Here is a 25,000-nt window from a genome sequence, read left to right as displayed (position 1 = left end):
GTTGTCAGCGTGAACCAAGCCGAGAGTAGCTCATTATCACATTAATGCCCGTCCCAGGCGGGCGGTGATTGGCATATGAATAATGTATGGTCGTGGGAGGAGACGGTTTCGAAGAGTACTGGAGTGAGTTGCGTGCGTCACGATGTGTACTGAAAACCAAAGACATGGACCAACACGCTTTGAATGGCAGTCTCTACGGTGAGTGAAGGAAGTTGATATGCTTCTGAGAAAAGGTAAAATATTGGTCTTTTTCAGACTTTTCCCTTCTTATCAACAGGTACAGGCTATAAAAGATTAGTTGCAGATTAGTAACGCGTAGCTACTAAAACTATCTGACTGGAACCAAGCGCTTGTATGGAAAGCAAAATGTTGCTAAAATTGACTTTATTGCTGCATTTGTGGCTTAGGGATATTCACACGATTACCACTGAAAAAGAATGGGAACAGGATGACCGATTTTAATTGGATCTTGTCAGTTACAGAAGCTACAAAATTTAAAAAGCAGGCTTATCATTTAATTAAAACACTTTTTTCGACTAAGCAAACCTGCTTTATCGGTTTAATCATTAAACCTGCCTACTAATATGCTCCTTTATATACCCATAGATTAAATATTGGCTAATTGTTGTTTTGTACTCTTGATACGTCTTGCAGTCTGGTGTTTGTATTTAAACACTTTGTTCAGGCCACCCTATCCTGCGACATAGGTGTATTCAAAATATCCAGTTATCTCCACTCGTCTAAATTATGTCCTTGGGCTTGATCGGTTAATGTAACCTGACTCAACATGTTTAAAAAATGAAGCCTTCAAGCCTTTTTCTTCCTTCTCTGCCTTGTGAATAATATTACTTAGGTCTCTGCACAAAATCAAAGCTGGTGTTTTATCTTCCACCTGTAATGGACTGTTTGTGTTCACAAGGGAATTGTCCCATGTGTTGCTGCTGCTCCCATTGCGAGTATTTACCTCCACTGATGTGTGCAAACACAAATGGTGGTGTTGTCTTTAGTTGAAATACAGGTCACCCTTACTTTGATGGCTCTGAAGGTTGGCAGAATAACATAGGTTAAGTGGGATCAAATCTCAGCATGTGGGAGAGAAACCTTATGCATGCCCCCTTCCCATCATTTTAATGCATTTAATCTGTAAAAGGTAATCCACCGACCCCTGTAGGGACACAGCAGATGGTTCTCCTTTATTTCATTATAAAGACTTCACTCTGGCAATGGATCTCTATCTAGACTAGGACCAAACGTTTTCATGTGATATCCAACAGCATAGCCTGTTTGATTCAGATTCAAATTTACACAAAAACATGAGTTTAGCCTAACATTCTAAAACTTATCTGATGCACAAATGGCCTGATATGGGAGGGCTTGCACTGGAAGAAGATTTAATTGTCTTCCTCAAAATAAACAAACCACAACTTGCAGTGATGGCGAGTGGATAATGTTTGTGTGTATAGTATTAGGTCAGTGTTGGCAAAATTGTATTATTTAGATATCTGTATGTCTTTTGTGGAGGTTGTTTCTTTTTACTTAGTAAACGTTTTTTTTTTTCAAAGGATTTCAAATGTTTCCTTTTGAAAGTATCAGTAGACATTACACCTTTTGCTCTTCTCTCCTTTTGTGGATAGGTTGGGTTTGTGTTAGCAATTACACTGTATATCCTTGTGTCCTTGTTTTAAGTGTTTAGTATACAAGCCAGGATAGTCCATAGTCTAATGACTATGCTGTAGCTGTTAAAAAATTATAAAAAAAAAAAAAAATCACATCTTGTCGTATTCTCACGCTTGCTTTAGGGTAAAACATGGCCATGGCAGGGAAGCCTTTCCGGGCAACCTACATCTGGGGCAGCATTATCTCCAACCTGCACACCCACGTGGAGGTCAAACGGCGCAGACATAACCTTAAGTCCTACCACGACTGCTTTTTGGGCTCAGAGGCTGTAGATGCAGTCCTAACACACATCACACTGATGCGCTTCTTTGGAGAGGAGCCTGTGCCACGCTATAAAGCTGTTCGACTGTGCCAGGCCCTTATGGACTCCAGAGTGTTTGAACCAGTTGGGAACAAAGTTGTTTTTGGAAAGGACAAGAAGCAACCAACCTTTGAGGATAGCAGCTGCAGTTTGTACCGGTTTCTGAGTCCAGGGAGCAGCTCATTAAACCACATATCGCAAGAGCACAATGAAGGTAGATATGAATCCCCAGGAATCAAATGGAACAAGAACAGTCCAACATGTGAAAGGTACATCCCATTATACTAATCTTCTTGTTACCATAGGTGATACTGAGCTTTGAATGTAGTTGTAGGGGGGTTTATGAGACCTGTTTCTATGATCAAATTAAAATAGTATGTCACTGTTAAAGGTCCTATATTACTTGTGAGCTTTTAGCCCTGTTTTAATGTTACCACATAAAAAACATACCTGGAGTTGTGTTTTGTTTCATTCACAAATGTTTGAGTAACCCTGATTTTGGGCTGCCTACATCTCCAAAGCTCAAAATGCTCTGTTCCACCTTGTGATGTTATGAAGTGGTACTTTTCAAATTAATAGCTACCTTTTACCTTTTGTTCAGTTTTCAGATTGCCAATTCCAACTCTGAAATTATCCAAATCATTTTAATGAAGGTGTAGGGAGTTTAAAAACACAGTGGAGCACTTCCTGTGTTACCACATGCCATCACAAGGTGGAACAGTGCACTTTCTATTTGAGAGAACCCTGCTTAATTATACAGGGTTTGTGTGTTAAACAAAACCAAACACAACTCCAGGTATGTTTTGATGATGAAACAACATGATCTATAATCTATCTATAGATCATAAAAATTATGTAATATAGGCCCTTTAAAGCCTTTCACACTTCAGCACAGTCCTTTGATCTATTGTGACAGTGACAACTAAACCAGAGGTGTGTTTGTGGCCATATGAAAAATGTGGAACTATATTGTTAAATAATTGGAACATATTGCAAATTAAAGTTTAAAAACAACACAAAATGCTTTCCAGTAATTTCACTGATTGATGTAATTGTGTATCTTCTCAGACAAGAGGTGAAGCATGGATTTTTTATGAAGTCACCAACAGACAAGTCACTGGAAGAAGTGCTGAAAAACCTAGACCTGAGTGCAAATGTCACACCACAGATGATCAACCTTGGATTATCACAAGACAGTAAGACTTTTTTTCTTATAGAATAAATCTACAGTATGTACATTTCAATGACATCTTATGTCTTTTCATTGATTTCTGTACACAGTTATGGATGAGTTGTGGCACCAGCAGGCAGTGTTCAGACTTTTGCAGCTGATAGAGCTCCCCCTATTGGAGACTTTGTTAGAAGGAAAGGGTCCATCAGAGTCCAAAATGAACAGCATTAACAATGACACAAATGTCATGAACACATCAAGTTACCTCGACAGAGAAGTTCTTAAGGCTTTTAGTGAAGCACAGTGAGTTTGTACATTACTGAATTTACATAGTTTTTATGTTATATTCAAATGTTCAACTGTGTCCTCAGGAATGTCACAAGTAAATGTCCATACATCATAAATGTTGTAGCTGCAGCTGACTGTGGTTGTCCTGTCTCACAGGGCAGATGAGTGGATGTCTGCTGCAGTTGACTGTCTGGAGTTTGTATCCGATGGGTTGGTGGTAGAGCTGAGCCGTGGTTTGGCCCGCTGTGCTGATGACCTGCTCCAGTGTAAGAAGCTGCTCTATCAGACTCTAGTTCAGCATTATGGACACACTCAACAGCCACCTCTGTTGAGTAACCACATTTTTGACATCCACTCTGGCATCTCTGAACTTCTTGGTGAGTTCTTGGTAATGCACACAAATTCATAATTACAGAAAATTTTAATCAAACCTATTTTTCTAGTAAATGGAAAGCAAGAACAAGCTCTGGAGGCCTTCCAGTTGAGTCTGAAGATCCAGGACTCCCGAAGTAGGGAAGAGCTGCGCAGGCTGCTGAGGTTTATGGCAACTGCATCCACATCACAGGAACTTAAACTCCACAAGGAGGTGAGCAGTGACACTGCATTTTACTATTAATTTGTGTTTACATCAGCTAAAAGTCTCTTTTCTAGATCGAAAACAGAATGGCTGTAAAAAGAGCTTTCTCAAGTGCTATTGTGTATAGTAGAAGACTGCCTAAAGGAAAAGTAGATCTAATGGTGCTATTTATGATGGATAAACATCACGATTTGTTTAAAGTAAGTAGTATTTATATAGGCCTCGTTTCATTAACAAATCAGCTTGCATGCATTTTTAAATCAATGTTTCTTTTACCAGACACCTTCAACTTTACACAAGTTGGTTACTGACAAAATAATAAGCATAGTTAAAGGAGAGGATCCAAACAATATTAGTAGTAAGTACATCAGTGCTTTCTCTTAATCAAATACATACTTGAATGAAACATTGATGTTGTTGTTTTTTTTGCAGACACAACATATTGCAATAGAATAAGTTCTAAAGAATATGCAGAAAATGCTCAAAAAAACACCAAAGAAGAATTGTTATCATTGTTACAGACTATCCATGAAAATCCACATCTCTCAGCTCATGAAAAAAGAAGACTTTTGGGACAATTTTATAAAGGCCATCCAGAAATATTTGTACAGTATTTTGGAAATAGATTATCTGCTGTCAATATGTTACTAAGGTGATATTTATAGTTGTCAAAACACATTAATTTATAAAGTATGTTCAATATTTATTTATTTTTATCAGGTTAATAAAATGCATGTTTAAATGTTACAAACAGGAGTTGCAAAACCTGCCAATATTGGGAAATAATCAGAGAAGACTGTGTTTGAAGAGTTGAAGGTGCACCCAGTAAACTGTATATCATTTCAGCATTTGTTGTTCATTTAAATATTTTTTTTTACATTGACTCAACTAACTTATTCTAATGATTAAGGCATCTGGTATGCCGAATAATTTAAAGCTTTTAAAGACAAGAACAAATCATTGTTTTGTTATTGTTCATTATTAAAATGTGCTTACATTAATTGTTTGTAATAACTGTAATAATGAGACAGGATTATGTTTTTCAGTGTCTTTATTGGGAGGAAATTCAATTCCTTTTTCTAAAAAAGCTTAATTTGCCATCACTCAAACTTCACAAGGTCTGACAACATCGACTACCAGATTTAAAAATGTGTACAGAATAAGGATCAGTCTTTAAAAATAGGAATTGTTAACCAGACCACTCATTTGCTCACCTTTTTTATACAGATATGTCAAAAAGTGGACATACATTACCAATAATGACGACAACTGCATACTTTACACTTAGGTTCAGAGTGTCTATCGGATTCGCTTCTGTTGGCGGGCACGGTAAATGTCATGTATGGGAGGTGCAATAGCTCCCTTGTCGTCCTCCTCATCGGAGTCTGCGTTAGGCCTCTTGAGTGACTTGACGATAGCATGGTTCTCCATGGCCCCATTGCCCTCTCCCTGTGCATCAGGAAGTCTTCCAGTGATCAACTCCACAGCAGCTTCAACAGCTTCATTAGGAACAAAACATAAAACTGAACATCAAACCAAAGTACCAAAGCTTTAGTACATACTCCCAAAAATCTACTTACTCTCAGGAAGAGTGCATCTCCTGAATGTTTCCATGAGCTCATCCACTTGAACAAAGGGTCCCTAAAACAATACAGGAGTTTTTAAGATTGGACAAATAATATTTAAATAGATATCTTACTTTAAACACTTACAGTAAAGCATGTAGGTGGAGGCAAAAGTTTCATTAATACCACAGCCGCTGGTGGGACAGGAAATACTCCACCGGGGACTGGGTGTAAACCAGGAGCTGAGGAGGAGGAAGTAAAATTACTTTAGTTTTTTCCTTGAAACATGAAGAATCTTTATTTATCCCACAGTGGAAAAATAATTTAATAAATACAAATATTGAAGACTCATACGGGCAAGGTGACGAGGCTGGAAGGGGATCATTTGATTAGTATCAGGTTTAGGATACTCTGGTTTACGGTCAATTTCATCTTTCAGTATAGGCACAGAAGGAGCCACCACCGTCTCTGGAAGTAGTGCAGCCAGTTTGGCACGAGATACATCCTGTAACCATATAAACCACAAGTTAATGATATTTCATTTTGTCTAATGTGCAGGAAACAGTATACATTCACACCTTGTATCCAAGAGCTTTGAGTTCACTGGTAGAGCAGGGATACAAGTCCATGAACTTGTATCTGTCTACAAGCAAGGCAGTTTCTTTGCCTTCATACTCATCCTTAAAAGCAGCAAAACGCCTGCGCTCCACTTTAAGAATACTGGCCAGGTCACCTATGTTGCTCTCAAAAGCTAAGAACCGAGCCCAGATCTCACTAGGAAAATACCAATAGAGATTGTGGGTTAGTCATGTTTGTTTTTGATAACGTGCAACAAGTATTAAGAAGTTACTTTACCCAGACTTTTCAGGAGACAAATTTCCTGATGTAAGAACTCGCTCAAACAAGACCCGTGTGTTGTTATCCTCTGAAGAAAAAAAAACAGTTAAGATGTTAAGTACTTTTCAATAAGCAACAATGTCTTTTCATGGTATTAAAGATTAATAGTGGAGCAAACACAACTTACCATTGAGATGTGAGAGGTAGTCTATGTAGGCAAGTATGTACTCGGGAATGTCACCATATTTTTTCAAACCAAGTTCAAAAATCTTGAAGGCCACAGATTTGTCCTAGTCACATAAAATGTATTCTGCTGTTATATGTGTACAAAGTAAAGTTCAACAGCAGTGCCAGTAGAATAAGATTGCCAAAAAGTATGAAACATTTTCTAGGTGATATGAAATTCAATAGACATATATATTTAACTACAATCACATTTTAATATGTACTCAATATCAGAATAAGAGACAGAATTAAATACATACAATATGCTACATTATAGTGGCCTCAGTGAGATTTCAAACCTCTTCAGTTCCTTCAGATTTATTACGATGTAGAAAGATATTAAATCTGATAAAATTGATTTTCAGTCCAAAAATTCTAAACTGACTTTACTAAACTTTAAAAATGCCATTTCACTTTTCACTTACTGACTCTACTAATCATAAGGACTGGTTTAACATAACTACAAGCTAAAAATATCATTTTAAATACCTATTTATTGCTCAGCCTGTATTAGACTTTGAGTGGCAGCCATAGTCTTCATTAATGGGAAACACAAAATCCAGTGGTTAAACACCATTGAATTGGAGTGTCTTTTGTGAATACTTTTCTCACTGTTGTAGTATTTATTGCTAAACGTCCTGATATTTAGTTTTTAATCTTCTAATGTAAAGTTAAAGTAGAATCATCAAAAAATAAATAAATAAATAATCACATTAAGTATCTGGCATCTGTGTGATGTGTGTACAATAGGGCAGCTTAAGACAGTTTCCCCTTACTTTGCTGCAGTAATACTCCATGAGTGCAGCAGTGACATACACATGGTGACGAGTGCGTGGATCTTCCCTGGCTTTTTTAAAGATGGTTCGACCTGACTTGATGCCTTCTGCTCTTCGGGCAAACTTCATGTACTGAATGTATACGAGTGTGGGGTCGATGTCTTCAATAGCCAGCAGTTTATTATAGATGCCATGCACCTTTTCATGCTTCATACGGCTCTGCAGAAGCATGGACAATACAAGGTAAAACAAAAATAATGGCTAAACATTCTGTCCATAAAAGCGGTCAAGATACCCACCTCCTCATAGTCTGCAAATGAAAAGTATAGAAGCATATTTTTCTTCAGCAAAGTGCCAATAGCGCGTTCATAGATGTTAGCTGCTTCATCACTGAATAACTTCGAGTTATTCATGTCCTGAGGGCAGTAGTAAGTTTAGTGATCATTCTTCAATAAACTCAATCGAGTGTGAACTCAATGCCTTTAAGCTTGTTAAGCCCTTACCCCCTTTTCAGCCAACAGTTTGCTGGACTGTTCCAGGTATTGTGCTGCTTCATACCATATGTCAGGATGATGACCAAGCACTAATAGACACTGCTCATAAGCGAACATGACTGCAACACAGCAAACTCACTTGTAAAAGATATGTTATATCCTAGGTTCAGAATGAGTGTAACCTTCTGCCCTCTACTGGTTATATGTGGCACTGTTGATGGGCAATGGATTGTGACATTAACCTCTTTTTGTGATGAGAGTCTGGTCTTCTGTGCGCAATGGATTGCTTTTTTCCCACTGGATGTATTTCTTCCACATCTCCACTTGTTGGGCCTCCTGTGGGGAATTCTGGGGTGGCACTGAGGGAGCATTTCTATCCAGTCCCTTCATCACAGTCTCATACTCCTACATAACAGCAGACACTGGGTTACTGATGTACTTTAATAACAAGAGCTAATAGTTTCCCTTATCCCATTGTGTGTCATACCTTTGCCACCCTCCTGGCGTTCATGTAGTCTCTGCTTCGATCCTCAATCATCTTTTTTGCCAGATGCACATTTATCCCCTTAGTGTAAAAAAATTAAATAAATAAATTTATATATATATTTTTTTTTTCTTCTAATAAAAAAGCATTTTAATAACATGAGCTAATTCAGCTCACCTCTTCATATTTGCTATAATCCCTCCAGAGTTGCTCAATGTTAATCATGGGGTTGACACAGCCTCGCTGGTAGACCCTTCGCACTGCAGTGATACGCTGATTCTCTGCATATGAGCCAACAGCCTCACTAACAAAACATACAAATGTTATTAACAAGACTAGCAAGTAACATATTGTTTGAAAAAAAAAACAGCACTTACACCCCTTTGAGAAAGTTGATATAGTCCACCCAGATCTAATCAACACAAATGATATTTAAAAAATGGCATGTACACAGAAACAATAAGTGTCTTGAGACTGTACCTGATATGACATGATTTCCATACCAATCTTATCAAGGGCAAAGTCATAGGCCTGGGCCATCTTTTCTCTGTTGGTAGAACACATGGATGCATTTGATTTAGCGGAGCTTGTAGAAACACTTTTGTAACTATTATCTTATTCTCTTACTTGTAACTAGGTAGTTTTCCTTTGGTCTCTCTGACATATGAAAGGTAACATTTCCACAGGTCAATGTGCAAAACTTTCATTAAGCATCTCTGAAACAACTAGAGTTAAGAGAACAGTAGTTAATATGACTGATTACTAAAAAAAAAGAAAATAGTAATGAAAAAAATGAAATTATTTAAATGGAAGGTCAACTGAAAGTCAAAGGCATATAACAGAGATTGAGGAATATTTATACTATACTATGACTTTTTTCAGGCTGTGTGAAACCCTGTTCAGTCCGTAAACCAGATTTTGTCAATCACCTTCACATATTAATGTGTACCTATACATTATTTATGGTCACCAAACATTTTAACTTATTTTCCTTGACTGACTGCACAGCTGAATAGAAAAAAAAAACAATTTTATTGCCCACTTACCTTTTCAACCTTGTCATAGTTTTTAGCCTTGATCTGTAAATGAGAGTGCACATTCCATGTTACTATAACAACCGTATATAATTACAGTGTATGTTTTTAGAGAACATGCATTCATGCAACTGATCATTCACACAATCAAACTGAGCAAATCAACAAAGTGAATTTCACACAATAATGACAGATTGCTTAAGGAAATAGTTGTTTATTTTCTTTAAAACTGTACCACAGCAAAGTCAATAGTCACTTTGCATCTTACAGATGAAAGAATTGCAACACTGTCTCTGCACCTTACACACAGATTAAACCAAGTTATAGTAGCTTGGTGAGAATTTAGCAGCCTGAATGTCTTTCACCAAACATAAGGCACCAGATGCACGAGGGTGAGATTAATCTGGTTATGCATGGGGAACTGTAAAAGCTGCGGAACATTCTGTGATGTGTATCTACGAGCAAAAACTAAAACGTCTGGAAAACAGTTCACTTTCCCCCTTCATCAAAGATAATTTGATGTGTAGTGACATGTATCAATAAATCTTTATAAGAATTAAAAGCTTTCCCAATCTGCAAATGGCTGTGAAGATCACAATTGCTGTTCCAGTTACACAATGGAATAATAAAATTCTACTCAGCAATACCTGGATCAAAGCCATACTACACTAAACAAAATGACACCTAACCCGCAATTTTGGAAAAACATAACTGATTAAATTAATGATCATAATTATGACCCAAATAATGTTGCCAAGATATTTGTCTTTAATTAAACAGCTGTACTGAAAGTAAAAAATATACTCCAATTCATAATAAAAATTGAAAATTCCAAAGATGTAAACCTCGATTATACATGACAAAAGTGCATGAAAAGTCAATGTTACTGAAAATAGAACGTTTTAGATGTCCTTCCTGGCAAAATCATAACTCCCCTAAAGACTAACCTATCTCTCTCATTACTTAAGCAACACAGCCCAGCACACTGGTGTAGTGCGGTCATTAATTCTGATGTTAACGGAATGTACTCCTACTCTTACCCTGCCCTTACCTCTAACTGAAAATGATGAAAAGATTGTGCATAAATAATGAGCTGATGTGACCCGATAAATACCAAAAATATGTACTCTTTGAATGTTTTGTTCTTAAATTTTCCTTAAAACATTTACAACAAACCAAAGGACATTGACCTGACTTAATGCATATTGTTATATATGAATTAAGAGGTGGGTGAAAATATTGACATAATTGTTTTGAAGATATGCAAAATTAAAGCAGAAAATCAGTATACAGTTTATCATACAAATGCTGAAAAAAGTCAATTTAAAAACAAAACTAAAAAAAAAAAAGTTAAAAATAAGGATATAAAGTGATATTTGTGCACTTTGTTTTTTTTTTTATACTGATACTTAAACCTCACCCCACTATATTTTAATACATGTGTTGGCACATTTCTGGCATAACATTATCTGACTATCTTCACTGGGGAAACTTCATAAAAGAGATAATTTACAACCAATACTGCTCATCCGTAATAGGGCTGCTGACAGATTACAATACATATTTATCTATTGTTTGATTCTAAGAAAGGAAAATGGATACATACCATAAATATCAAATAGTAAAGAAATCCTGCAAATGCTGTCCAACCCTAATAGTAGCTTACAGATAACAATGAAACTTATGTTTTAGAGACTTCAGATTTGTTTATGAAAAACTGCTCCAGTGAATGTAACAGTGAAGTAGGTTTTGCAGTACTTCCACAGTGAATATAGAGGGCAGTAAATGTGATGTAAATGGATTATGTACTGTGAAAAATGCTAACTGTAAAGAGGTGGAAATTGATAACCTGTATGGATGTAGGAAAGCTCTGTAGGCCCTAGCAGGTCTAGATCAGTGTTATTTTTCATGTTCTGGACGAGGGAGGAAAAAAGTCCCAAATAAAAAGTGGGCCACACAATATATTTACCCAAAAGAAATGACACAGGAGGCAATAAATTGAGACGACAAGTGAATAAAAGGCTAATGCACTCCAATACCATTAAAATTGTTTTAATACTGTTGCAGACCAAACATGCAACAAATGCACATGACCCCCCCCCATCCCCCACGTAATGTGAAAAAGACTGCATTAAAGACCCAAATCGTTCAAAGCCAATTTCCTGTTGGTATTTTAAAGCCACAATTCTATATGAACCACAATAGATATGCTACAAAAAATTCAACATTGTGATGTCTACAGATGCACTTAAAGGGTGAAACTTTGTTGACATATTTGATGAACTGATGAATTGTTTCAAACACATGAACTGTGACTTTAAAACTGATAAAGTAACTAGAAATTACACATTTCGGTTGTGTGAAAATCACATTGTTGATCATGTAAGACATACCCCAGCCATGCACACTTAAAAAAGGAGAATAAAAAAATAAATAAAATAACCTCAGCCTCTATGAAAAGTTTCCAGAATCTGCCTGAACTTGGAAACTGGGTGACTAGTCGCTCATAGGTCTTCCGGGCTTTATCTATTGGTTGATTCTATGAAAGGAAAGTGCATTTACATACCATAAATATGAAGTTTACTATAAAATATTATTACTTATTTAAACAATCTACATGCCCCACCCTCTTTTCAACCCACCCATCAACCCCAATATGCTGAACCCCAGGAATGCAACTCTGTGTCACTAAACCTGTGCTTCTCGAATCAGAATGCTCCATGCGTCAAGGTCATATGGATTTTCTTCCAACTTCTTTTCTGCCTTCTTCACCTTCTCTGGAATATACTCTGCAGCCTACAAGACAAAAACAAGGACAACATGTTTGACAGCGGCAAATATGCTTCCCATTATATTGAATAGGAAATTTTACATGTTAACTAGATACATAAACACAACCATATTAGTTAATTAATTACGTCAGATAATATATAGCAGTAATTATCTTATCAAAGTATGGTTTTGTGTTTTATTTTGCTACAAGTGCCTGTATGATGGGCAATGAAAATAATGATTTAGTTAACCTTTATTGTACACTTTCGAAGTAATTATTCAAGATCTTACCATTTATGACAATGCACAATAAAAACGTAAGAGAAAACATGCCAATGCCTTGGTTGCGCTGCGTACGGTTCGTTTACCATCCTCATTTGTTACCATGCTATCGCCATGCTACTGGTGCGGCCTTGCATTTACCCCTTGTTTACTCTGTACCATTAGCTAGACGGAACCAATACATTAAACGTAATTGATAACATTTTAAATTGGGTGCATTTTGTGTTATATATATATATATATATAAAATAACCCCTGTATTGTTAGTTTACCATGCAATGTACTACGTGTAGGTTAACTACCTGATCGGCTGCTGCTTCGCTGGTCATAGCTGGAAGAGTAAACTAGGATTAGAAAAATAAAGTAAATTACATAAACGTTCAAATATCGGTGTTTTGACAGTTGTTTGAAACTATTTTAATTTCCGCATTGCTTCTAAAAGCCAGATTATGTATGTATTTTAGGTCGAAAGACAAGTAGCACAAGCTTTTCTATGGTGACTGATTTTCAAAATGGCGTCAAACCTGACTTCCGCTCTTCCCGTTTTATTCCTCCAAAATAAAACGGGCGTATGCAGTTTACATAAATTACTAGTTTATATCAGGTTTATATGCCATAGGGCCTGTGCATATTGCATGACTGTATGAATACTTCCATAAGTCTTTGCCCCGAAGAGTGAGGTGGAAATTTATTTCAATCCAAAGCACCATCGTTCAAACCCACACAGACTAAAACAAAAGATACAAGATCAGTCGATCAGCTCTGCAAAAGTCAGAAACATGCCGAATATGACATGAACACTGTTGGCCAAGTTACTTTAAAACTGTAATGTGTTATTTATTTCTTATTACTGTCATTTAAAAGTAATTCGTCACATTACAATATTACTGTATTTAAAATGTAAGGCATTACATTACTATTGCATTACTCTAAGTTACTCTCACCAAAATAACTGCGAAAAAGCTGAACTATTGAGCCGTATATGGACTGAACCAGGACTAAACAAGGTCTAAACCAGGACTAAACCAGAGCTGAACCAGGACTAAACCAGGACTATAACAGGACTAACCTCAGACTGATTCCAGGACTGAAGAGGAGGACTAAACCAGAACTGAACTAGGACTTAAACAGGACTCACTGTCGGGACGGGCTCGAAGGAGACCGCAGGAGAAAGGACCGGCTTTGCTCCGCACCTCATGGAGGTAAGAGCAGCTGTCGCCTGATCGCGCTTTATGGACCCTGCTGCGCGGGCTCACGGTCCTGATTTCAGCAACTATTTGCGGGTACAAGACCCGGTGCAAGACTCTGCTACAGCGTGTAACTTCTACCTTCCTTCAAAGTGTCCAGAAGTCCAACTTTTTGTGTGATGGTTTGCATCTTCCTCTGTCTTTTGGGTGCGAGGGCAGGAGCCTTTGTCGGTGCAGAACATTTCGTCGACGTTGTGGATTTTGTCGGAGAGAAAACTTGCAGACATACAGCACTTCAGAATCACACTGCTACAGATTGAACATTTATTTAAATTTGGCAGCTGAACACATTCTGTACTGTACTGTGCAGGAGACAGGTGTCCCTTAGCCGATCAGGACGCAGCGGGAGGAACGCAATACGTGTTCATACACTAAAAACAAAAGACATGCAAAATTACAAAAAAAATAAATAAATAAATAAAAAAAATAAAAAATCAGCGAGACCTTGAAAAGTGAACCACGTTAGAGCGAGGGACGACTGTAAACCAGGTCTAAACCAGAAGTGACCCAGGTCTAAACCAGGTCTAAACAGCGTAGAGTTCTGGGTCGGTCCTTTCGCCCGCGGTTAACTGAAGGTCTATCCGGCCGCGTCTCCAGCGTTTCACCGCTGCTGATTTTAGTGAATTTCTCTGAAGAAAAACCCACCACTTCAATCCAGGTTAAAAAAGCACTGTAACGCGCGTTACTCACATTTGTACCGAGTAAAATATTACAGTTTTTTCCCCTGTAATGCCTTACATTACTGCGTTACAGCAAAAATCAACGCATTACTGTAATGCATTACTTTTATAATGCCTTACTCCCAACACTGGACATGAAGAATAGTGCCTGGTTTATTTCAGCAAACACGTAGAAGTCATTTTAATCTGTAATAAGTGCCTTTTGATCAGTGGGGGCAATAATAACAATGACCAGGCTCACATCTTCCTATAGCATTAGAGTAAGTGTATGAACTGGATCCCAGGCAGACGAAAATCGTTTTTGGCATTCATTATTGATTATTCATTATGTAAAATTAAAAATAATTCCCCCTTTGTCAGAGTAAATAAGCAACACTTAAAAACTGTTTATATGGAATAATAATATTCTAAGCTATATCTTTAATTTATAAATGTATTCAGATTAGTTCAGATTAATCTTTGCTTTTTTAATGATCTCTTTCCAGTAAACAGACTTGTTCCTGCTTCAGGTTTGCAAAATGCGGCAAGATAAGGTCCAGTCTATGTAGAAAGCCATGAATCTGGCAACCTGTTAGTTTGGTGCGAAACGTTTGAGAACCATGTTCTCTCACTCTCTACATCGGCTATTGATTTGTTTGGCCTGGTCTATGCCGTCAGTTCACAAACATTGCGCTCGCGCTGTTTCTGCTAGAGGAAAAGAGACATGTTAGAAACTGGCTGGGCCGCGGAGTCCACGTCTAGACGGGGTATTGCCAACCCAGTTTAATATGGGCTACTTTGCCCTAAACGGACCGAGACTCGCGTGAACACTGTAAATACAATCTGGGCTCGATATGGTGCGATCTGGAGCAAAAATGACGGAGTAACCTAATGTTTAAAATGTGGGAGATGGTGGCTTTGACGAGAGCGGGCTCTCCCTTCCTGTCGTCTCGGACAAGATGGCAGCAATGCAGGCGAACTGTACATGGTGTGGATTTGTGAGTCCATAGCATGTTCAGAGAAGCCCTGGATTATATATATAGTTACTCTGTGTGAAGGTAAGCTTTCAACTCAAATGTTCAAAGTCTAAAACTGGATTGTGTCGATCCCATATCAATAAACTACATTGAAGTTGTGACGTAGCACTAAGTTGCAACTTGGCTAACAGTAACAAACTTGATCTTAGCGAATAAAAACTAATACGATTTCCGTATTTGCTGTATGTTTTTAGTTTAGCCTTCAACCAATTACTTTAAAAAAAAATCACAAACAATTATCGCCTTAGCTTCGATGTAAGTATGAACGTAATGCAGTGGTAAAGGCTTCATGTTGTCAGGGACACTGTTAAGGTTGGGCTACATTTTGCCAAACCAAAACATAGTTCCCTGTGTTTCTAAGTGTTTTCTTTCATCAAAGCTCAACAGTAATTGCTTTTGCAGTAGTTGTTTGGTCTAACTTTCTTCTTTTTTTTTTTTTTTTCTCAAGAACATAGGCAAGGCATGCAGTGTTTCAGATGATTCAAATAACTATTTTAAAACACTGAACTATTTGTTTGCTGCTGTTTAACAATATAGGTGTAACAAACGTGCTGTGAAATCGTTTGAAATAAAATAATTACTTATATCTGCACTCTTTTTGTTAATGTATATTCGAAATCAATCATAAACTAAAGACCTTTACAGGCACGTTTAGCACATTTATGATGGATTGTACTATATTGTCTGAATATGAGAATGAGATAATACTATATCTATATGTTTTTGTCAATACCCACCCCTAGAATATATGCCAAATCTTTGTGAAAAATGCTTTTTTCCTCTTATAGTTGAGGACAGTTGTGGCTGTTGGTTGCCAGTCAGACTCAGGAATGTGTTTTTGTGTGATGTCATACCCCCATAATTCCCATACCAGGGACAGCTGGTCACACGTTCTACATTATAGAAGCTTAAATATTGGTTTGAGCATGATGTCATTGCATGATTACAGACAAACAAACCATTAAGAACATGTTGCAAGTGTATTCAATTCAAATTCAAAAAAGTTTATTGTCAATTCTTTATACGAAAGAATCGAAATTGTGTTTCTCACTCCCTTTTATATAGCGCTTCTCATACAAAAATGCAACACCAAGGGTTTATATAAATAAATAATAAATGGAAAAGTTGTGGAGTGCATGTCAAATGTGTATGCTTGTGTATGTGAAAAAGAGTGAGAAACCATATCAAAAAATAACTTAAAAAATTACTATTATGTAATGAATCCTTGCAAATAACTGACTTAAAATTGTAATAAATTTGTGACATACAGCTATTATATGAAAATAAATACTCGCTTAGTTAAATTACTTAACTAAAACAGATCTCTATTACATTGCACAGAGATAATCTTATTCCTCCTATTGTACAAGGTAGGTTAGTGCAATACCTTTGACTAATGAACTGATACTCATGTTCAAAAATAGCTTCATGTATTTACTTTTGTGAACGGTCAGACCATCACCATGTGCTTCCTTTGAAGCATGATGACTTGTTTTTTCTTTCTCACTTGCGTCCTCTTTGTGATGGTTGCTTAGAGACCTGCAGTAGGATGCATGGAAATGGCAGAAAAAGGTCAGGCAAACTGTTGAGAAGTTAGTCATTTTTATTTTTATTTTAGGAAACTTTTGTAATGTTTAGTAAATTATATTTTGCCCAGTAGGTAAAAATAATTCCCATTGTATTTTACGGGAATTGTCCCAAAGAGACACTAGCACCACATAGTGTAAAGACCCTGTTTGATGTTTGTACTTCAGGTTAAACTGATGAAGTGTTTCTTTATTATGTTTCTGCAGGTATGGCCTCACAAGTCTTGGTTTACCCACCACACGTTTATCAAACCCAGACAAGTGCCTTTAGTGTGAAGAAACTCAAAGTTGAGCCCAGCAGCTGTGTGTACCATGAGAGGGCACACCCACGGACTTATCTGAACAGCAGAACCCTTCCTATTGTACACCCGACCAAACAAGCCCAGCTGTTTGTGAACCCAGACGTTTCATTTGGCGTTAAAGTGCGTGGGGGGCAAAAGTACCTAGTCCAGACAGTAGTGGTGCGGGGTGTGCCCAGACATCAGTCCAGCAAAAGAAAAGGAGAAGGAGTTTGCCAAACGCAGGGCAAGGAGCAACAGCAGCAGACAGACGCAGCAAGTGGGGGGCGCAGTGGAGCGGTGGGGGCAGCGGGGCGGGGCCGGGGCCAGGGCGCAGGAGGAGGTCCGGAGAAGGAAGTGGAGGAGGACTGTGCAGGTTTAAACTTGGCCGACAGCTCTCACCGATGTGGGCTCAAACGTAAAAGTGGAGAGCTGGAAACCCAGGCAAGCACAATGCAGATCGTGGAGGAACTGTCAATGCTGCCTGCTATGTTGCAATCGAATGTGGGGAGCGCGACTGCGGGTGCGGGGGGTGTGGGGGCCACAGGTGGGCCTTCCAAACAGGGGGCTGCAGGGGGAGCTGCAGGTGCAGATGGGGACTATCAGGTTGTACAACATGAGGTCCTGTGCTCAATGAAGAATACCTATGAAGTGCTGGATTTTCTGGGTCGGGGCACTTTTGGGCAGGTTGTGAAGTGCTGGAAAAGGGGCACGGGGGATGTAGTGGCGGTGAAGATACTGAAGAACCACCCTTCATATGCACGGCAGGGCCAGATTGAAGTGGGCATCCTTGCTCGTTTAAGTGGTGAGAATGCGGACGAGCATAACCTGGTGCGGGCCTTTGAGTGCTTCCAGCACCGCAGCCACACCTGCCTTGTGTTTGAAATGCTCGAGCAGAATCTCTATGACTTTCTCAAGCAGAACAAGTTCAGCCCGCTGCCACTGAAGGTGATCCGGCCTGTACTGCAGCAGGTGGCAACTGCTTTGAAAAAGCTCAAGAGTATGGGGCTGATTCATGCAGATCTCAAGCCTGAAAACATCATGCTGGTGGACCCAGTCAGGCAGCCCTATAGGGTAAAGGTCATAGACTTTGGCTCAGCCAGTCATGTGTCCAAAGCAGTGTGCTCCACGTACCTTCAGTCCCGCTACTACAGGTAAACACACATGTCAAACATTAAAAGTCATAGAATTTGCTTCTTTCTACTGTGCTTTTGAAGTGTCATTTTAAAGTTTCATTGCCTGTCAAATGCAGGCAATGAAAATGCAATGCAATGCAAACTAAATGTGTATCCTTTATGATTACCTAAAAGGAAAGTAAAATGTCTCTTATGTCTCAAAAGTGCAGATTTTCATTAGACTTTGTAAGCAATCACTGGCTTTGTTTTTTTCTTGTCATGTAACTAATAATGCTGTGTGAGCATTAAAATTTCAGGTCCATATTGTTTATATTAACAGAACACAGTAATGTTGAGTTATGAATAATAAAGTTTTTCCAGTCAGCAGTTACACATTTCAGGTTAATTTACAGTAATTTCTTTTTATCAGTAGATAGCCCTCCCCTCCTCCTCCCCCACGCCCCACCCCTTTCTCTCTCTCTCTCTTACCCCTATAAAATATATCATTAGCATGTGGCTGAAACTATGGTAACCATGTAAGTTAGTTAGCAGTAAGTTAGTAACTTTCTGAATGTGGCACATCACATGCATAATTCATAGAAATAGAAAGTTAAAACCATACTTAAAATTCGGAACATTCATTAGTTTTAAGTCATACTATGGAATATTATAGCCAAAATAACATTTACATGGAAATCTTTCAGGAATCAGGTTTTTGGAGATGCAAGCCTGCTCAGAATAAGAAGTTCCATAGATTATATAATGATTACTTGATGTTTGGGGTTGTGACAAAGTCCCAAAAAAATTTTCCAAAACAAATCGGTTCTACAACAATTGTAAAGAAGTCTTTTCACAAACATCACATCATTTATTGTGTAACTCTAAAAATTTTTGATATTTTAACATGCCCTGCTTGGGCTTTTCCTGTCACACTGCTGAACATTCACTACAAATTTGCCGTTGTCAAAAAAATTCTAAGAAATTATTTAACATGTCTGTAGTGCTACTTGAATAATTATATAACTGTCCCATCTTATGGAATATCCAATTAGAATTTAATTTTTCTTCGAAAATACAGCTGTCTCACCACAGGATATCAAACAGATTCAAAGATTTTCAGAAAAGTTGTATTTTTTACAAAATTATAATTATACAAATTATAATTATTTAATTGTTCTTAAACCCTTAACCCAAAAGCTTCGCCTGGTGCATAAAGGACAGATGAGCTCCTTTGTGTTATGTTTGTGTCTTTAAATGTGTAACTTTTTATGTCACACCATAGGACAACCTTTGTATTTCCACATTTAAATGTTTCTATCCTTTATAGATTTAAAGTGGCGGTAAAGGTGTAAAATGATTAAATAATGTGCTCCCGTTTATGCCATCACCCATATTAACTGTCTCTGACGCAAGTGGCACAATGTAGAATTGTTTTTAAGAAAAGTGTTCTCAAAACAATTCTTCTAAAACACCACAGGACATTTTAGTGTTTAAAAGAAATTAAACCCACTGTCCCTCTAAAACTATGTAATTTATGGTCAAAAATAGGCAACATGTCATATACCCAACGGACATAGCGAATGCGTTAGCCGCAGCGTCCCAAATGGGAACTGAGCTTGGGAGCGAAGTAGTTCCTTTGAGCTCTGGTTGCAATTGTCACTCAAACCTGTTGTTAATGCTGACAACAGCGACCTCGGGGAATGAAGGTACCTGATTTGTCTGTCAATAATTATGTTCATATCTTGATTCATGGAAAATAGCAAATTAAAAACAGTAGGATGTAGAGCGGATTAATATGAATGCTTTAAGGCCAAAATGACGCACCTGACAGCAGCAGTTACAGGGAGGGGGGCAATTTTTCTGAGGTGAAGTGAGTTGAAGCCAGAGTTCAAAGTTTTTATTGTGAATTTATTCACGTGTACTAGATATATAAAGAAATCAAAATTATGTTTGGATCAGGTTCCTATTTGGAATGCAGCAGCCAGCAGGTCATTTATACACACATACACATATACGCATATACACTTATACACACACACACACATACACACAGAGTCTATGGCCACAAGACTAATCTGTAGTCCTCACACAGATGTTGCATTGTTAATCTAAAAAGAGATGTTAAAACAATGTACAGTCAAAACTATTTACCACTATTTACGTATGTAGCCATTAAAACACATGCAACAGACATGCTACAAACATTCCAAATATACAGCTTAGACAATGAACATGAAGAGCTCAGTTATAATGATCACTTAATAAAATTATAATGAATCACTGTCTGAAGTCTACACACACTTACCATCTGCTTTGAGAGGAACACTTTTCATTTGAAAATGTATGATATATTTTCATATTTTACATTGTATCATATCAAGAGTTCCTCTTGTGGAATAGTAATGGCTTTGTCTAGTTGAAATTAACTCCAACAAGATATCTAGCTCCTATTTTATTATAACCTGTTAATAGAATGTACAATGATGGAATGTCAATTATTATAACTCTGATCTGACCTTAGGCAGCAGTGTAGTAGGGTTTAGTTGTTAAGTAAATTAATTGGTTGATGCTGTCTTAGTTAGTGTCGTGAACATGTAGTTTACAAGTACTTGTCTACATAGATGACCTAAAAGAATTTAGAGCTTTTCCCTATCATTTGAAGGAGAGTATTGTGTGATTGTTTAACAGGAAGTGGCTGAAAATAGATCAGTCACAGAGCTTTACTCTGCAGAGGAGGAAGTGATCAGTGCAGCTGTTTTAACTCTCTCCGTCCTGTCAGGTTATTTTGATACAAAGAACATCAGAGAGACTCATTGATATAATTTGGTGTGGGAACACAAACTGACTTCTTATACTAATATTGGCATTCACCATTTAGTACTTTGACTACAAATGTGGAAATGATAATTATAAGATTGTGTTGAAAGGTACTGTTTTGATGATTCACCTCATCTCGAATAATTAGTAGTTTGTTGGTACTCACACAGATACTGATAGGGCTATGCAGAGCCAGTGGCTGAGCACTGCCAAGGCTGACGTTAAAGGTTGCCCAGAATAGCTGTGGGGACATTGGCCGGTGTGCCTTGACTTCTATAGATGGTGAAGCACATAGGCAGCCAGAATGAGAGAGGGACAGCTTGAAATACTGGAGCTCTCACTTGCTCATTCAAGGTCATCTATCTTTAACATCAGCTGTCTTACAATTAACTTCATGAAATCATGTTACACACTGAATTGTATACAGCTAACTGGGACAATATTCTCATTAAATTGATCGGTGTAACATTTTATATGAAGTACCCAGTGGACAAAATTACAAGAATCCAAAGCTTGTGCTCACATGATGAAAGTCATTCCTGTTTACTCCCATCCTGAATAAAGAGCCTTTATATTTGACACAGACATTCTATAGAGATTGAACTATGGGTTTTTTCATGCTTGAATGGGCCTGTGCAATTTTAAGCAAGATTGAGATAATGTCATCTCTAATGGTCAAGAATATGCTTTGGCGTTTTTAATCAAGAGGCCCACTGCCGATCCTCTGTCTGTAAAAGCATGGGTTTTGGATGAGAGTACAGGTTTTGGAGGGAGAAACTTGACTCATTTTGAGGCACTCCTCCCATGGCTATGGCAGTCCTGAGCCATCTTTTCTATTTTCTCACTTCTAAGGGCAATTAATCCAATTTTATTCAAATCATTATTAAATTCTTTTCAATTTTCAATCATAAGATAGGGTCTTTGTAATCAAACGTTCCCCATCATGTGGAAGTGGAAGCATCTGGTTTGGAGTTTGGACTTCCATATAGGCATAGTTTGTGTAAATGTTAATGGAATGGTTGTTTTGTGTTCTTTTTCTTGTGTAGTGTTTTTACAACACTTAGTCTTGATTTAGTCCTGGTTTATTCTTCCACTAGTGGAAGAATTTAGGCTTTTTCTAGTACTGTAGATTCTCATGTACTTGCATCACTGTTAGTGTTGATGACTTTTCCAGTAAGAACCCGATGAGTATAAATAGGGCTAGTGTTGCATTGCTGACATATCTTTATGCCAGGGTTTTGCTGCTGCCAGCAGTTTGACTTTTGATCTAATATATATTTGTTTTGCAGCCTGTACTAGGCTATTTTGGCAGGTGCTTGTAATGGTGCTGTTATTGCTATGCACAGTGTATTTATACGCATTACATGATTAGAAAAAATGCTTTGGTGCAGGTTGTGTTGTGTAATGTACATGGTCTAAGACTTAAAGGTCTTGCTGTTTTTAAGAAAAGGTACTAAATTTACAATCACCCCTTAATCTAAGTTGCTACAATGCTGCAATGCCTAAACCTACACTTTGAAGACATAAACCTGCACTTTGACAGCTTGTTTCCAAGGAGTCGAGCAGTACAGACTAAAAACTTTTATGTTGAGCTGACATACTAAGCAAAACAAAGCTAGCACATGTTAGCAACAGCTGTTTCCTGTTTACTGATGCACAGCACTGGGGTCAAGAGCAGAAAACAGGCCTGCAATGACAAAAAAACATTAACATCTTGAATAAATAATATTAGACCTGATTATACACATTTTACCATTTGACAGTATTACCTGTGTCAATTTTATTTTGCCAGGGGGGAGGGACCTGGATCATTTACATGGCTATTTTATGGGTCTCTTCCTGAAGCACTAATTACTAATACTGAGTGGCTGCAGGTTTAAGTACCTAGTATTCAGAGCATGTGTGCCCTTTTACTTAGCTGTTTTATCTGAATTCATATCTAGGGACACAGACAGTTCATGTTTATGATTTAAAAAAAATCTAAATATTACATACATACCTTACCTTTTTTTTTTAATTCAAATGTTTTTATTTAGCATTTATGAAACCTATTAATGCTGGGTTTGTTATATCATCACCAGCTTGCACCTGTGACACAGTATTGTGGGATAATCATTATCTCGTGTGTGCCTGAGCTAGCATGCTGTCTGAGTATTAAGAGCAGTGACTACACTTCATCCTTTGACCCACAGACATTCAGCCTGTGAAGCTTCTTTATTAGAGCATAGCTGACCTGCTAACCTAAAGCTCAGTCACTGAACCATAATGACTGAGTGTTTCTTGTACTCGATATCTGTTAATATACCTTAGACTTAATCCTGTGATACTCAGATAGCCGTATGTTTAGGTTGTACATAATGTGAAACCTGAACTGAAACAAATAGGTTCTGGTTTGAGTTGCCCATGCAGCATCTATAACATTTCATAGAATGCTGTGCTCTGTTACAATAGAGACAAAGAAAAAGCAAAGAAATCAAATCACCTAATTTTCTTTCTGCAGTCTTCTTAAACCTGTAGACTTTCATAGCACTCAAATTCCATCCAAAGTATTACATTAGATGGATTATATTTTGTTAGCTAATGAAAATGATTGAATTGCTAATATTTTTTGTTAAATCCGGTTCAGATATCTAACCTATTTCTTCCTGTCTTTGTTTTAGGGCTCCAGAGGTGATTTTGGGATTACCCTTTTGTGAAGCCATAGACATGTGGTCACTGGGCTGTGTCATAGCTGAACTGTTTTTGGGCTGGCCCCTGTATCCTGGAGCTCTGGAGTATGATCAGGTAAACACTCATGTTTGAAGGTAGTGACTGACTGTTTAAATGGTCTGTATAAGAATCATTTACCACATGGTGCTTACTTTATTCATTAGAAATACAACCTATCATAACTGCTACATAAATCCAAAATTTCTGTGGTGTTTTTCTTATTTTCTCATTCTCACCAGTAACAAGTCCAGTTAAAGGATAAAATGTCTGAAGTTTATATATGTATATATGTGTGTGTATATATGTGTGTGATATATATATATATATATATATATATATATATATATATATATATATATATCACACTATATATACACCTCACACATATATACACACATGCCTCTGCTCATACCGATATATTGATCATCCCTGTTATTTTTCATGCTTTAGCAACAGTCTGCTGTCTGCCCTCCTAGTTTTCTGACTGTTGTCCCAGGACCAGACTGATCTGGGCTTATCCTGAGCGGCTTTCCCAGCCCCCAGAGCCATATCAGCTCAGGGCTACCAACCTTCTCGTTTTGAGTGCGCCCTGTCTGCTGTAATGCCACACTACCACCTGACCATATGTGCACATTATTCAAGGTTTTTATGAGCGAGTCAACACTTATACTAAACTATAGCAAAGCCTCAGACTCTGTGAGAATTAGTTTTTGCAGAATCCAGTCAGCATGTTTCAAATCTGCTTCAGAGGGGTCCAGGAAAGCCTCCCCTCACTGCAAACGACCATTTGGGGGATTGTATAAAGTAGAGCTAAATAAAGTTCTTATGGATTGCAACTAAAAGAGGTCAAGAGCCTAATGGTTTAACTTCACTGCCAAAATGTTTGATTTTGAATCTGTCATTTCAAAGTTCAACTTGTCATTTCCATCCTGTGTAAGTGTCCGTGCTGAGGCTCAGTGTTGGTGTGCGGTGTCATCTAGGGGCCACAGCGTCACGACCCCTCCACTCTTCTTATCTTTCTACATGGGCTCTTATTCCATCACACACAGCATAATGTATTTATAACTCT

General features: G+C 37.8%; 3 protein-coding genes across 6 annotated transcripts; 2 read left to right on the top strand and 1 right to left on the bottom strand.

Annotated features, from left to right (window-relative positions):
• Positions 1–157: 157 nt before the first annotated feature.
• On the top strand, positions 158–5,009 carry depdc7a (DEP domain containing 7, paralog a). Of its 3 annotated transcripts, none has more exons than XM_020941644.2 (10): positions 158–198; positions 1,800–2,247; positions 3,047–3,174; positions 3,260–3,452; positions 3,594–3,814; positions 3,881–4,023; positions 4,089–4,214; positions 4,294–4,372; positions 4,447–4,666; positions 4,769–5,009. In XM_020941644.2, exons 2-10 carry the CDS (start codon positions 1,808–1,810, stop codon positions 4,818–4,820), a joined length of 1,602 nt encoding a protein of 533 aa, XP_020797303.1. In that variant the 5' UTR covers positions 158–198; positions 1,800–1,807; the 3' UTR covers positions 4,821–5,009. The 3 variants fall into 3 exon arrangements, with proteins under 3 accessions (XP_020797303.1, XP_020797302.1, XP_055017041.1); XM_020941643.2 differs by having other exon boundaries at positions 164–233; XM_055161066.1 differs by lacking the exon at positions 4,769–5,009 and having other exon boundaries at positions 164–233; positions 4,447–4,670.
• A 38-nt stretch (positions 5,010–5,047) lies between these two features.
• On the bottom strand, positions 5,048–13,016 carry cstf3 (cleavage stimulation factor, 3' pre-RNA, subunit 3). The gene is made up of 20 exons (XM_020941376.2): positions 12,786–13,016; positions 12,124–12,225; positions 11,873–11,968; positions 9,442–9,474; positions 9,023–9,120; positions 8,876–8,942; positions 8,773–8,807; positions 8,573–8,699; positions 8,399–8,476; positions 8,154–8,316; positions 7,921–8,030; positions 7,717–7,833; positions 7,418–7,636; positions 6,604–6,706; positions 6,435–6,504; positions 6,158–6,353; positions 5,934–6,084; positions 5,727–5,821; positions 5,595–5,655; positions 5,048–5,513 (listed from the first exon to the last, which is right to left on the bottom strand). The coding sequence occupies exons 1-20, from the start codon at positions 12,810–12,812 to the stop codon at positions 5,314–5,316; spliced, it is 2,148 nt and encodes a 715-aa protein (XP_020797035.1). The 5' UTR covers positions 12,813–13,016; the 3' UTR covers positions 5,048–5,313.
• A 2,057-nt stretch (positions 13,017–15,073) lies between these two features.
• On the top strand, positions 15,074–24,973 carry LOC129411178 (homeodomain-interacting protein kinase 3-like). Of its 2 annotated transcripts, none has more exons than XM_055161067.1 (4): positions 15,074–15,447; positions 17,220–18,444; positions 23,883–24,006; positions 24,408–24,973. In XM_055161067.1, exons 1-4 carry the CDS (start codon positions 15,375–15,377, stop codon positions 24,531–24,533), a joined length of 1,548 nt encoding a protein of 515 aa, XP_055017042.1. In that variant the 5' UTR covers positions 15,074–15,374; the 3' UTR covers positions 24,534–24,973. The 2 variants fall into 2 exon arrangements, with proteins under 2 accessions (XP_055017042.1, XP_055017043.1); XM_055161068.1 differs by having other exon boundaries at positions 24,382–24,453.
• Positions 24,974–25,000: the final 27 nt, after the last annotated feature.

The sequence above is a fragment of the Boleophthalmus pectinirostris genome, unplaced genomic scaffold (assembly GCF_026225935.1).
Source record: "Boleophthalmus pectinirostris isolate CB_2022bp ecotype Guang Dong unplaced genomic scaffold, ASM2622593v1 HiC_scaffold_315, whole genome shotgun sequence".
Lineage (NCBI taxonomy): Eukaryota > Metazoa > Chordata > Actinopteri > Gobiiformes > Gobiidae > Boleophthalmus > Boleophthalmus pectinirostris.
The sequence above is the reverse complement of the archived record's forward strand: the minus strand, read 5'-3'. Positions and strand labels throughout refer to the sequence as shown.